The sequence below is a fragment of the Myiozetetes cayanensis genome, unplaced genomic scaffold (genome assembly GCF_022539395.1).
Source record: "Myiozetetes cayanensis isolate MyiCay16 unplaced genomic scaffold, myiCay2020 scf7, whole genome shotgun sequence".
Taxonomy (NCBI): Eukaryota; Metazoa; Chordata; class Aves; order Passeriformes; family Tyrannidae; genus Myiozetetes; species Myiozetetes cayanensis.
The window spans coordinates 5,041,986-5,054,115 of record NW_026087964.1 but is presented as its reverse complement, the minus strand read 5'-3'; the positions used below and the strand labels follow the sequence as shown (position 1 = coordinate 5,054,115).

The following is a 12,130-nucleotide window of genomic DNA, read 5'->3' as shown; positions in this document are numbered from 1 at the left end:
GCTGTTTGTTACCACACCTAGAACTGCACTGGCAGAGCTGTAGTTGTGTTTCCTCTCTTGTCCATTTCCAGCCAAGTCACACCAGTTTAATTAGAGAAGCCAGGTGACAGGCAGGCACTTTCTTCCAAATTCAGATGAAGAGATTTTTGTCTTCAGATGTCCCATCCTCTTCCCAAGCCAAGTTAGCACCCCACAGCTCAATGTTGGAATGTTTGAGACAGTTAATAAATCAATTCAGACAAACTCCAAGCATCTACAACCCGATTCAGATTTGTGAGTAGACACTATCTTACAATAAAGGGGTAGAGTTGAGGATAAAAATTATCTCAGGTTTCAGGTATACAAGTCTTTCTTCATGCCTGAAACAAAAAGATTAGTTTTCAAAAGCAACTACAAGGAAAAACCAAAACAGTTGGAGTTCAGCACATCACAGAATGGACCAAACACGTGTCCTAATCACTGTGTTTCACTTGAAGTAAAATAAGGCACACTCTCAGGAAGGAACTTCTTGGCAGTGCACGGAGCTTTCCTTCAGTGTGATGCTGAGCAGCTGCTGGTGGCAGCATTTGGTACAGCTGGAACTGGCAAGGCTGCCTAGTCATACCCTTACTCTCCTTTTTGTACACCATCCATTTGACTTGCCAAGATAAAGCTATTTAGAGATACACTAGGTTAAGAATGGAGTGCCCAGGGAAGGAGGAGAAGAAACTAAACACTTTAATGGAAGAAAACAATACTCTTATGCAGGATAACAGAAAACTCAGCACTGAGATATAAACTGGCTTGGTGCAAGCACAGCACACATATAACTTCTCATGACACACACCTCATTACAGCTGACAGAACTGCAACATGCCTGAAGGTGGTCACAGTGCAGACAACAAACAGAAAGGACTTCCATCATCTTTAATACACAGGCAAAGCCTACAGAGACCACAGTGTCCTGTCTGAATATAACTGAGTAAGTTGCCACAGAGACTTGTTCAAATTGGAGACAAAAAACAGATGCAAGTGTCTCTAGAGCACTGTTGGCCAAATTTATCTTGTGGGTTACACTTGGCCAACTCTGATTTAAAAATCAAAGCAGGTACATTTTCCCCCACTCTAATATTAAGTAACAGATTTATTGAATTGAGTCATTACTGGAAAAGAGGGCACTCTTTTAAAAAAATACAGAACAGACAAATACATAAGACACAGGTCCCCAGTTTCATCAGTACATTGGGGCATACATGCTTGCAACATGAATTCCATAAAGCTGTATTTTATACAGCTGCATTTTAAAAACTGCTGAACAGGTGACTCTCCTCGGTGGCCTCCAGGATTCAGTTCAGTAGATTGGCAGCTACACAGTCACACAGATTTCTCTTTTCCACCTGAAGAAGCAGAGTTTCTGTCTATAAGAGAGGGGAACAAAAGCAACATCAAAAAACAAGTCTCAGCACTGTAAAACTCATTAGGTCCCAAAGAAAAGTCTATTTTACTTTTATTCTAAGGTTTGAAACTGATTGCATGAGATGAGGCTTGGGATAAAAATCAGTTATTGTTTACTGCTCTGCAAAATAATTTAGCTTTTGTGGGATTAACTGGCATCCCAACATGGCAATACTTCTGTGACATGGAGAAATTCAGTGCAGTACACATTCATGTTTTTACCTTAGTCCATTCAGTATGTGCTTAGGTGCTGTTATTTTTGTTTAAGGTTACTTTTCTTTCTTACAATCTTACTTCAACAGCACAAACTGGAGCATAAGCTTGGACGTTCATTAGAGGCTTAAAAAGATCCCAAAAACCTGTCAGAAATTTTCTTTTACTTAGAAATGGACTCAGACATTAAATTTAGAATATTACAGGCTGGACTCACTGTTGAAAGTTATACAAAAAAAAAGCAAGGTATAATTTAATTATAGAATATCTCAGGTTAGAAGGAGCCATAAGGATCATCAAGTCCAACTCCCTGCTCCTCACAGGACTACCTAAAACTAAAGGGTATGACTAAGAGCACTGTCCATCATGCAGCCTGAACTCTGGTAGGCTTGGTGCCATGGCCACTTCCCTTGGGACCCTGTTCCAGTGACTGACCACCCTCTCAGTGAAGAGATTTACTTCTGGTTTAACTTCTTCTGCTTCCCTGTTGTTCCTGCTGATGTGCCTAAAACAGAGGAGAGGTGCTGAGCTGGCCTACAGCCATCACAGCTCAAATATGGGATGACTCCTGGCTTCTTTAATGAAAGGGGTCCCAAACTGGCGAAAGGAGAGGTCTCCCAGTTGAACTGAGCTTCAGCAATATCAGGACATCATTGTATCTGGAGCAACTGGGGTGGACTGGGAACTTCTGGGTATGACCAGAAAGGCCTGCACCTTCTCAGCCTGCCTGTGTGAGAAAGGGCTGAGGACCAGGGAAGGGACAGTAGGGCTGCATAAGGAAATTTGGGAATCCTTCCTCTCTAGTGAACACACACTTTGACTTTCCTGGCTGTCTGGAGCACTTGTAGCTTCAGTAGATGCATGATGGAGCACAGAGATGTTTGACATCAACATCTTCACCTCAGTTTGTCTATCATGAGCTGAAGCTGTATCTGAGAACCAGTCTGATCCAAGAGAGGACTTCCTCCTTATTGTCATGGGACACAGTAGCTGTGGGAATTCCACTCCCCACATTATTTCCTACTGGTGTAACCAGCTACACCAGAAAAAAAGGGCATTATGGACACTACCAGCTCTAAATGCCAATCAAATCCATCCTTAATCTTCCTGACTTGTCATTTTTGTATGAGATGGAGTTGTCATGTGATAAAAGACTGTATTTTAAAACCTGTGTTATCCATTGACCCACATCAGCTAAAGGCACTTGGAGCAGAGCTGGGCTGAAGCATCCTGCTTTCCACTTTCCTTCTTAGTGCAGGAAAAGCTATCTGCTGCTCAGGGGTTTTCCTCAGATGATAAATCACTAGACACAGCCCTGTGGTTCTATATTAGATCAGGAATCACTTTTGATCATTTCAGCTACCCTGCAAAGCTGGAAAGATCTGATCAGGCTTTGCTAATCATTGAAAAGACACTCAATCACCACCTTCTAACCACCTCTTTGACATCATTTGCAATGGTTTGAATAAGGGAGGTTGACAGCATGCCAACATCTTTGGAGCTAAGCCCCGAGGATGCTTACCATCTTATATAACTTTAATAACATTTTCAAGCCTCTATTTTTATTTTCAGGGACACATCTAACTTAATGTGCTTTAAACATTCCAATAACCATTGACAATTTAGAAAGCAATAAAGAACAAAGTGAATGGCACTAAATACAGCTTTGCTAACAGTTTTGAAAGCATGATCACAAAACTGTTTTCACAGACATTTGTTATTAATCCCTGGCAGGTTAAGGCATGCTTAAAAAAAAATAAAACAAAGCTAAACCAAAATAAAAACAACCAATCAAACTAAAACAAACAAGAAAGAACCCATACCAAACCAAACCCACCAAAAAAGTCAAACAGGTTCCAGATTCTGAACCTACAAAAAATCTGTTAAGTTCCAGCTTGCAGTTCCTGAGCTTTTTAAAGTTGTAATGCCATGTTCACTGGTTAGCTCTGAAAAACGAGCTGGAGTTTTGAAAACAAGTGTCTACAGTGCAGACTTAGAGTGACCTGTGCAGCCCATGGACTGGATTTGTTTTCCAGGATTTGTTTTACGTCCGTCTCCCTGCTGGGCTCTGTCTTGAGCAGCTCTTCGATGCTGTGGGGAGCTGGCTGTGAACTGGCTGACTGGCTGTGAGGGCAGCAGCTTCCTCCCAGCAGTACAAGAGCCCTGTCCCCAGTTCCTGATCAGAGCTGCACCTGCCACATACGGCCCTTTGGCTGAGTGCTGAATCACAGATATCCACAGAAAACATTGCCAAAACAACTAATCCAGCCTGCAGCCTGCTCCAAGGGGCCAGCAGCAACAAAAGGGTGGAAAACAGTTACACAGAGGGGTAAACAGGTCTGGTATATGTATGGGTAGAAGCCAGACTCTCAGAGATGGTCTGTGACCCTTCTCTTGCTGCATGAGTAAAATCCAGCCAGCCTGACAATTAGTAAGGGATCTTCACATCAGTTTAGGTTACAAACACATCTAGTTTTGGGAAAAGGAAGGAGATACAGCCTGTGACCTCCATAAAGGGGTGTGTGACCTATGCTAGAGGTCAAGTTTGCTTTGTGACACGCCATGCAGATCAACACAGGGCCAAATTAAGTGTGAAAGCTCTTGGGCTGTGCAATAAATAAATACATGATTTCCCCTGTACAGAACTGCAGGGTGAGATGTGCAGGAGGAATTAAATGAGAAATTCCTCTCTTTTGGCAATCCTTACCCCTCCAACACAGTTAGAAGCTGCTTAGTCATCTTCTAACAATCTTGCCTGCAAACAAAAGAGGGTTTCTCAGAAAATTAGTGTATCCAGTGGGAATATTAACAAAGGGAATTGTATTTTCAGGGACAGAAATATTTGCCCTACAAAGCAACAAAACAGACTAAAATAGTCAAATGTGAAATATCTATGTGGCTGCAAGGAACGGTCTTAAAACTCTCAGTTTGCATCAAATTGGGCCACAGTTGGATAATAAAAGTAAGAATTAAAATACCCTAGAAGGCTGTTCCAAGAAGTTCTCAACTATTAAATGTTTCCACGTCTTTTGAAGATGTAGGCAGAATTTCTAGCTTACTGACTGGAATAGGCCTGTCCTAGTCCAGGGGAACTGAAGGATCTCAATATGGATTCGGCTTCTCAGATTTTAAAGTTATAAGAAAGTGAGAGGTTTGTTTTGATGAGAATATCTAATGGAGCCACATTTTCAGGCTTGCTGTCAAATCTACAACTGTGAAAGTCAATAGGACATTCATCTCAAGTGACTTTTTTTCTAGCCTCATTTTATCTCTTTTGCCTTCTTTTACTTCTGTTTTTTGAAAAGTATTAAAATAGAGTTGCTATCTTTGGGGTTCTTATTGCTACTCCTGCTTTGGATACCTGTGTTTCATGAAGTTTCTCTCTTGTCTGCAATCTGAAGGCTTCACAAAGGTCACTGCCATAGCCAGACAGGCAGAGAAGATTTTTGGAGTTGAGATATTTTTGAATCAAGATGAAGAAATTCTGGTGAAAAGTTCAAAGGTTTGTGAAAGAAGGAAAAGATGTGCTAGACCCACTTTACAGCACAATCTGATCATCTTGTTTGGGCTGTATACAGTGTTCAGAAGATCTATTCATTAGCAAGATTTCTTCATGAAGCCCAAAATATATTTGACCTGTAATTAGTGAACAGATTTTGTTTAACTGTAAATGTGTTACATACCAATCTGGTTCTGCTGGAATGTTTGTTTATTTTTTGTAGTATGTCACAATTCAAGGCATCTTCACTCCTGCCCTTGCATTTTCACCTAAATGTCAAGGGCCCTGCTTGAAATTACCTCAAACTGTTCTTCAAACATCCCAGTTCACAGGCTTTGAACTGTGAACAACCTTGACCATAGATTAGAACAACAGAAAAGTTTGAGTGCCTTCTGTTGAGAAATCTGTGCGAGAGTGTAGATATAGCACTTCAGCTAAAGGGTACACAAGAGGTGGGGACAAAGCCACCCTCCTGAGACACCTCCATCTGACAGCAGCTGGGACACAGCCACGCACAGATTGCAGGTTGCAGCAGCAAGAGAAAGATTCCACTTCCCTCACAGAAGGTAGACACCAACCTTGGCAAATTCTGCACACTGACTGCAAGCCAAACAAGTTTCATTCCCTATGCTCTTCTACTTTGTGGCGTTTTTTCATCATTATGAAATCCGAGAAATGTAAGAACTATCTACGGATGATGTTTCCTCCCTTAGCCTCTCCCCAGGGGTAAAAGCATGTGCAGGGGAGTATTTTATTTTAGTAGACTTGTTTGGCTCCCTCCTTTTGGGTAATAAATATAAATGATACTTTCACCTTACTCCCCCTGACATAAAAACAAAGGTGTGTGCTCAGCATTTGAAATGAGAAGAGCAGCACTAATGTCTGTAACTTGGAAAGCAAAGGATAGAGATCTGAGGATGGTCAGTTCACTCTTTCCTGTACTTCCTGGTGTCCAGGAACGCCCAGGCAGAAGAATTCCACAGATTATTGCAGAGAGAGGTGAAATGTAATTAATCAGCCTCACCTTAGAAGACAGGACAGCAAAATTCACTGAGCGTTTGTGCAAAATCCATCCACCTTATCTACTTTTATCCACAGCACATTCTTCTATATTAAAAAAAAAGTAAATAGGAAGAAATTTAATGTTTTCTTACCCGTGTGTCTAGGTTGTATGCTGTCTTCTTTAAATCCTGCAGGGCTCTCTGCATGAACTCAAATGCATGGCAATCAACACAGGGACGGCCTAGGAGAGCATTTTGTAGAGCATTTAGTAGAGAATCATGACCATGTGGCATAAAGAGTTAACTAGAAGGATTAAACAATGATTTTGACTATCAGAAAGAGCTACAGAAAAGAATCCACAGAGTCTGTACTGATGTAGGTACCCTTGAACAATCTGGGTTATTGTAAATGGTCCATCAGGATGGTCCACCAAGTCTCTTAATGACAAAATAATACTTCAACAAATTTGCACTAAAATTCTTCTTCCTTCTTTATTGCTGTTCCACTCTTCCTTGTCACAGTTCATAGTATGAAAACACTAACCCTGTAACTTGAGTCTTTCATTTTGCTCCACTAACCTCAAGCACATTTTCAACCTTATCTTCAGATTTTTTAGAAATTACCTCTGAAACCATGAACCTGTTCCCTGGAAAATCTTATCTTCTAATCTCACCAACTTGAGTTCTAAATAGAAAGCTAGTGGAATAAAACTGTATGCAATATCACAGACAGACCACTTAGCCTCTAACTTTGAATATGATACATCTTAGTCTAAACAAATGCCCTGTCATTAGTGGGCATTGCTGATAAGCCGAACTGCTGCAATCTGGACTTACTGCAGATTTGAGAGAGTATTCCCAGATCCAGACACCCAGACTGAAGGCCACATCATCATGTGGATCATCATGTAACACAAAACTGTGCCCCAACAGATAGCAGTACCGAGACAGAACAAATATAGACATGATGAAACGTCTTTGAATCATCAGGCTGTACATATGTTCTTATTTCCCTCTCAGTGGCTGAGCCTCGCTGACAACCTCACTGGAAATACTGTGCAAGTGAGAAATTCTGAGTGCAGGTTTAGTTTGCTCTCTGAGGTCTGGTAAAGAAGAAGGGATGAAACCTAGACTGATGTTGGAAAATCCTGCAGTGTCAGCCCACTTTGCAAACACTTGATGTTGGGCTGATTACTACATGCCTCTAATAAACTGGAGCATGAGCTTCCAGATCATGATATGTGTGCTAACCAGCAAACAGAAATTTTGGCTGCTGGAGGAAAGGCGCCTGCCAAATTCTTTAACCGGCTATGAGAAAAGAGAAAAAGAGATAGAAAAAAACACTCAGTGGTATTAAAGGCCTGCTCTCTCATTGTTGTACCATCACCCAACTTTAGTGTTACTATATTTGCGCTAGACAAAAGGAGAGAAGATTTCACATCAACAATTTTAGCAGCTTTCACATCAACAACTTGATGCAAGGACTTGCCATTATGTTTATGATGTAAAATAAACTCAGTATAAATCAGCAAAGGAGAATTAGGCGGTTGAAGGCCACAAGATTAGGTGTTTAAAAAACGTTTTCTAGGCATCTTCATTGTGAATTTTTTAAATCAAAATAATTACTTTAATACAGCAAGCATTCTCAAGAATGAAATATAATGGACAGCCAACATTGGTTGAAAAAGAGCAAGTTCTCAATAATGTCTCCAAAAAGCAAACAAGGTGATTCCTCACAGAGAAAGGGTAAACACCATGAAAGGGATACACAAAAGAAAAGGTGCAGAACAGTGGCAGATTCCAGGTAGAAGCAAGACAGCAATAGGCAAAATACAAGGATAAGGTATTGGAGAGCCTTGGATGCAGGGGCAAAACAGCACTGGTATGCTATCAAGTTGTGGTTTTAAAACAATACACACAAGACATGTCCAAAATAGTTTGAATTATTTGGACAAGCTTCAGTGATGTGAAATCCTGCAACATGGAAACTACAGTAGGGGCTTTACGGGAGGGCTGCAGGGTGGTACATACTTTCAGCTGGTATGGCTGTTCCTGCTTCTTGATCAGCTCTAACAGGCTCCATGAAGAGTAGTACAACCACAAAAATGAAAGGAACTGTAAGGATGGCTCTTCTCAGAAGGCAGGGTGGCAGCATCTTGGGAGTGGGTGCTTCTCTGTTCATCAAGAGACATAAACAAGTTAGTGAGGAACACCGTGGATACAAGGGTTTTGTTACACAGAACTTTATGTTCCTGATGGCTAAAGCATTGGCAGTTTTCCTCTGAAAGAAAACAAAATAGCAGATCTAGAGCACGGACAAAAGTTTTCTGTACTTTTCCAGCAGTGCACATAAATCCCAATTGGGAAAGAACATCTCTAGACATGAAGGACAAGATCAGAAGTCCCTGGAAATTTTTGGTTTCATTTGCAAGCCAAGATGCCAACAACTTCGCCTGCTCTGTGACTTTTTTCTAACTACACAGTCCTAGACTAGCTGGTCTGGAGAGCTGGTTCACTGTTAGACCTGGAGACCAAAACTGCAGGGATTACAGAAGTGGCTGGAACAGACCAGAACCTAGAAATGAGGTCTTAACCCTCTGGCTTGCTTTACTGATGCACCATTTTTTTCAAAAAATATAATAACTAAATATAACCATTAGCATCACACACCACACCGATTATAGAAACTTACTTCTTTATAAAAGTAGATAAAGACTTTTGTTAAACCTCCACAAATTCACAGGTAGAACTTCTCACAGTAAACATATCAAAACTCTTTGACCTTCTGTTTCCCTTCCTAATCTGGGCTTCAGACTGTTATTTGCAGCCATCCATTTGTTCCTGAACACCACAGCCAGACCACACCATGCCCTGAAGCTGGTAGAATCTGTCTCAGCAACAGCTCCCCTTCACACAGAGGTAACTTTTTTAATAAGTATACAGGTTTCAAATTAAGTAGTTTCTTGACCTGACAGGTAAACTGTTCAGATCAAGAGGGACTGGCTCAAGCTGCAACTGCCTATTAGATATTTCAATCCAAGCCTCAAGGATTCTTGAAAAACTGCTGAGGAGGTCCTTAGGTACCTTTCATTCCTGTACATTCAAATGGAAGAAAGAATGAATCAAATAAGACTAAGTTATGGCAATACAATAAAATCCACATGAAAAATCTCTTCAGCTAAACGTGGGAAAGCAGGACAACGTTCTGCTTCTTTCTGATTTTTAAGCTGGTGCATGCTAAGCAAAAGATGTTGCGTAAGAGCACCAAATCTGCATGGACTGCATGTGAGAGTACAGCCCTCCCCAGAACAGATTGTATTTCACATTTAGAAAGGCAGTAGAAGGGAGGCAGGAAAGGAAAGGGTTTTCCCCATCTTGCCACAAACACAGAACAGAAAAAGCTTGCTCTTCGATCCATGCAATCCACCTTTTCAGACACAGTTAATCTGGAGCTGTAAATTCTGCACAAACACTTGCAGCATGTGCAAACCAGCAATTCATCCAGGAAAGGAGCAGCATTATACACATCCCCTTCCTGTGCACCTCAGCCTAAATACGAGAGTAGGGAGTGGTTCAGAGGCAAGAGACAAACATCTACGTGTAGAGTCACCGATGTATTTGAGCCCACAGAAAGAAAAAGATCTGGTAATGTAATTTCTATAACCTCGTAACTGGGTTTCCTATCCCACCCACTATTTAGATCTGATGTGATTTTTTTTCCTTATTTCTACAATCATTAAAATAGAGTGACTGAAATCATAACAAGTGGCTTGGGTTTCATGTTTTAATTAATGGCAATCTGCAATCAAAACCAGTACAATCAAAGTCTGCAACAGGATGCAGCAGAGTGTCTCCAAGTAACAGTAAACTAGGATAATACCAGCCTCTTTTGAAAGTACCTGATGAAGAAGCCTCCTGAACAGTAGGAGCAGAGGCTATTCTCATAGTTGACTGAGTACTACAAAGGTTCAAAAAGACAAAGCAGACATGCTGGTAAACTTTTTAGTTACACATCACCCACCCCACAGTCAGCTCAGCTTTGTATGTGAGCCCCACTGCAAAACAATTGCTCCCTGAGTGCAGCAATCACCTTAAATCACATCTAACTCCTGCCTCTTAGTTATTCCATGGGAAACTGCAAGGAATAATCATGACAGGCTTCAAGGGTGGTCTCTCTCTGCAGTGCAACTGGGAACAGAGACAGATCTGTGCAGGGACTTCTGTGAAAGAGAAAAGTCATCCCCTCTAACAAAGGAAAAAATATCAGTACCTGATCTTTCTCTTGTCTTTGTGATGGTTTCTTTGAAATGGCCGCTGCAAACTGCTAAGAGAACAAGTGCAGCATTTCTGAGCATGTGCACTGTCTCTTTTTAACCTTCCCTGAAAGAGGTTATTACTATGGGGAGATTTCTGCCATGGCAACAATGCAGAGCACTGCAGCACACAGTGCAGATTTAAAGAGGCACAGGCTGTGTCTCCCAGGTCTGGGGAAGGATGTTTCTGGTTTGACATGCAAGATCCAGCAGCGACTTACCTGCTCTGGGTAAGGTTTTTAAAGCCAAGCCATTTGATCCATCTCTGCTGAAGTCTGGTGAATGGTTTTCCTCAAGTCTGCGCAGCTGGATGTCGTGTCTGATTCAAGCAACTTGCTTCCCTAGAGCCTGAAAACAACCATGACAAGCTACACCTGCTTTATGCGAAATGAGGACAAAGCATGGGATTGCACTCAGGAATTGTTCAGTGCACTGTCTGTCATTTGAATGGTTCTGAGTTACAGGGCTCTTAAGCACTCCCGCCTGCTTTCCTGGGAATTTCTGTGATTCCAGTCCCAGGGTTGTTAGGAGCACATGCAGGAGTGCAGGCACTTTAAGTGGGAACTTGAGTCTGAATTCAGAGTAAAATTCACCCCTGTTTTCCAGCCTGCACCTCTGTTCCCCTTTCAATGCCCCATGAGCTGTGCTCCAGGACGACACTGACGGCACTTGGGCTGAATGCAAAAACATAATGGAGTGCAGATTATAAAAGTGCTTTTGTCTAAGCAAAGCTAAGTTCAGAGGTTGCATCAACTACCCCACCTCCCAAAAAAACCCACCACATTTCCCATCACAAATTAGACACTAGCAGTTCTTGTTACAGAGAGAATGATCCCAGCTGAGGGCTGGCACTGAGGAGCATGCACAGGACTTCAAAGGGACTGTGCACTGTGTTTGCTTTACCTGGTTCAGTGGGGACTCAATCTTCAGTGCTATCACAGTGAAAGCTGGGGGCAGTCCATGTCCAGGCAGGTCAGGCACACAACCTTTTTTCTTTCATGAGCAGAAACTCCTTCGCAGAATTATGACTGAATTGCTGGCTAACACTGTTCTTTTCAACATGCTCTATAACCTGTCTCTCCTGTACAGCCCTAAAGGAATGGTTTGCTCCCATTAATCCAAGTTAAGTAAGAAGCTAAAATTCCAGGTTGTTCAGTGTGTAACCATGCTGCTATACGAAGTTACAGCATCCATGAGCAGAGTCAAGAGGGAATTAATTATAGTACTGGTATCCTTATACATCACTAAAAAACAGAAGGCAGTGTAAAATAATTTTTAGAGACTGTTCTTTTGGGAAAACAAGATTTAGCATTGCTCTTCCAGAGAAAACCATACAGGATTTGGTCTGATTTAGTATCTGCCTATACACAAATTGCAAATGCAGAACTCTATTCATGATCATTCTCTGCCTTCTAATCTCACACCTTGGCCTCTCTTCCGGATAAATAACATAGATATTCATGTAGACACCCCCCCCCAAACATGCACACCCCTTTGTCTATATATATAGATATATATAGAGAGAGAGATATATAGATATGTCTTTTCTTAACATGATCATTCCCAGTAAATCTTACCCTGTTTTCCTGAATCCTGTCCTTTCTCTATCACAACAGTAACACCAAGCAGCCAGCTCTGGTAGCTTGGGTGTTATCATGGATTCATTCTTC

At 41.5% G+C, this 12,130-nt stretch overlaps 1 protein-coding gene across 2 annotated transcripts; it reads right to left on the bottom strand.

Moving 5' to 3' along the window:
- Positions 1 to 699: 699 nt before the first annotated feature.
- LOC126651692 (neuropeptide-like protein C4orf48 homolog) lies at positions 700 to 10,900 on the bottom strand. Of its 2 annotated transcripts, none has more exons than XM_050337826.1 (4): positions 10,682 to 10,900; positions 8,179 to 8,321; positions 6,301 to 6,389; positions 700 to 1,397 (listed from the first exon to the last, which is right to left on the bottom strand). In XM_050337826.1, exons 2-4 carry the CDS (start codon positions 8,300 to 8,302, stop codon positions 1,326 to 1,328), a joined length of 285 nt encoding a protein of 94 aa, XP_050193783.1. In that variant the 5' UTR covers positions 8,303 to 8,321; positions 10,682 to 10,900; the 3' UTR covers positions 700 to 1,325. The 2 variants fall into 2 exon arrangements, with proteins under 2 accessions (XP_050193783.1, XP_050193784.1); XM_050337827.1 differs by lacking the exon at positions 10,682 to 10,900 and adding an exon at positions 10,418 to 10,556.
- Positions 10,901 to 12,130: the final 1,230 nt, after the last annotated feature.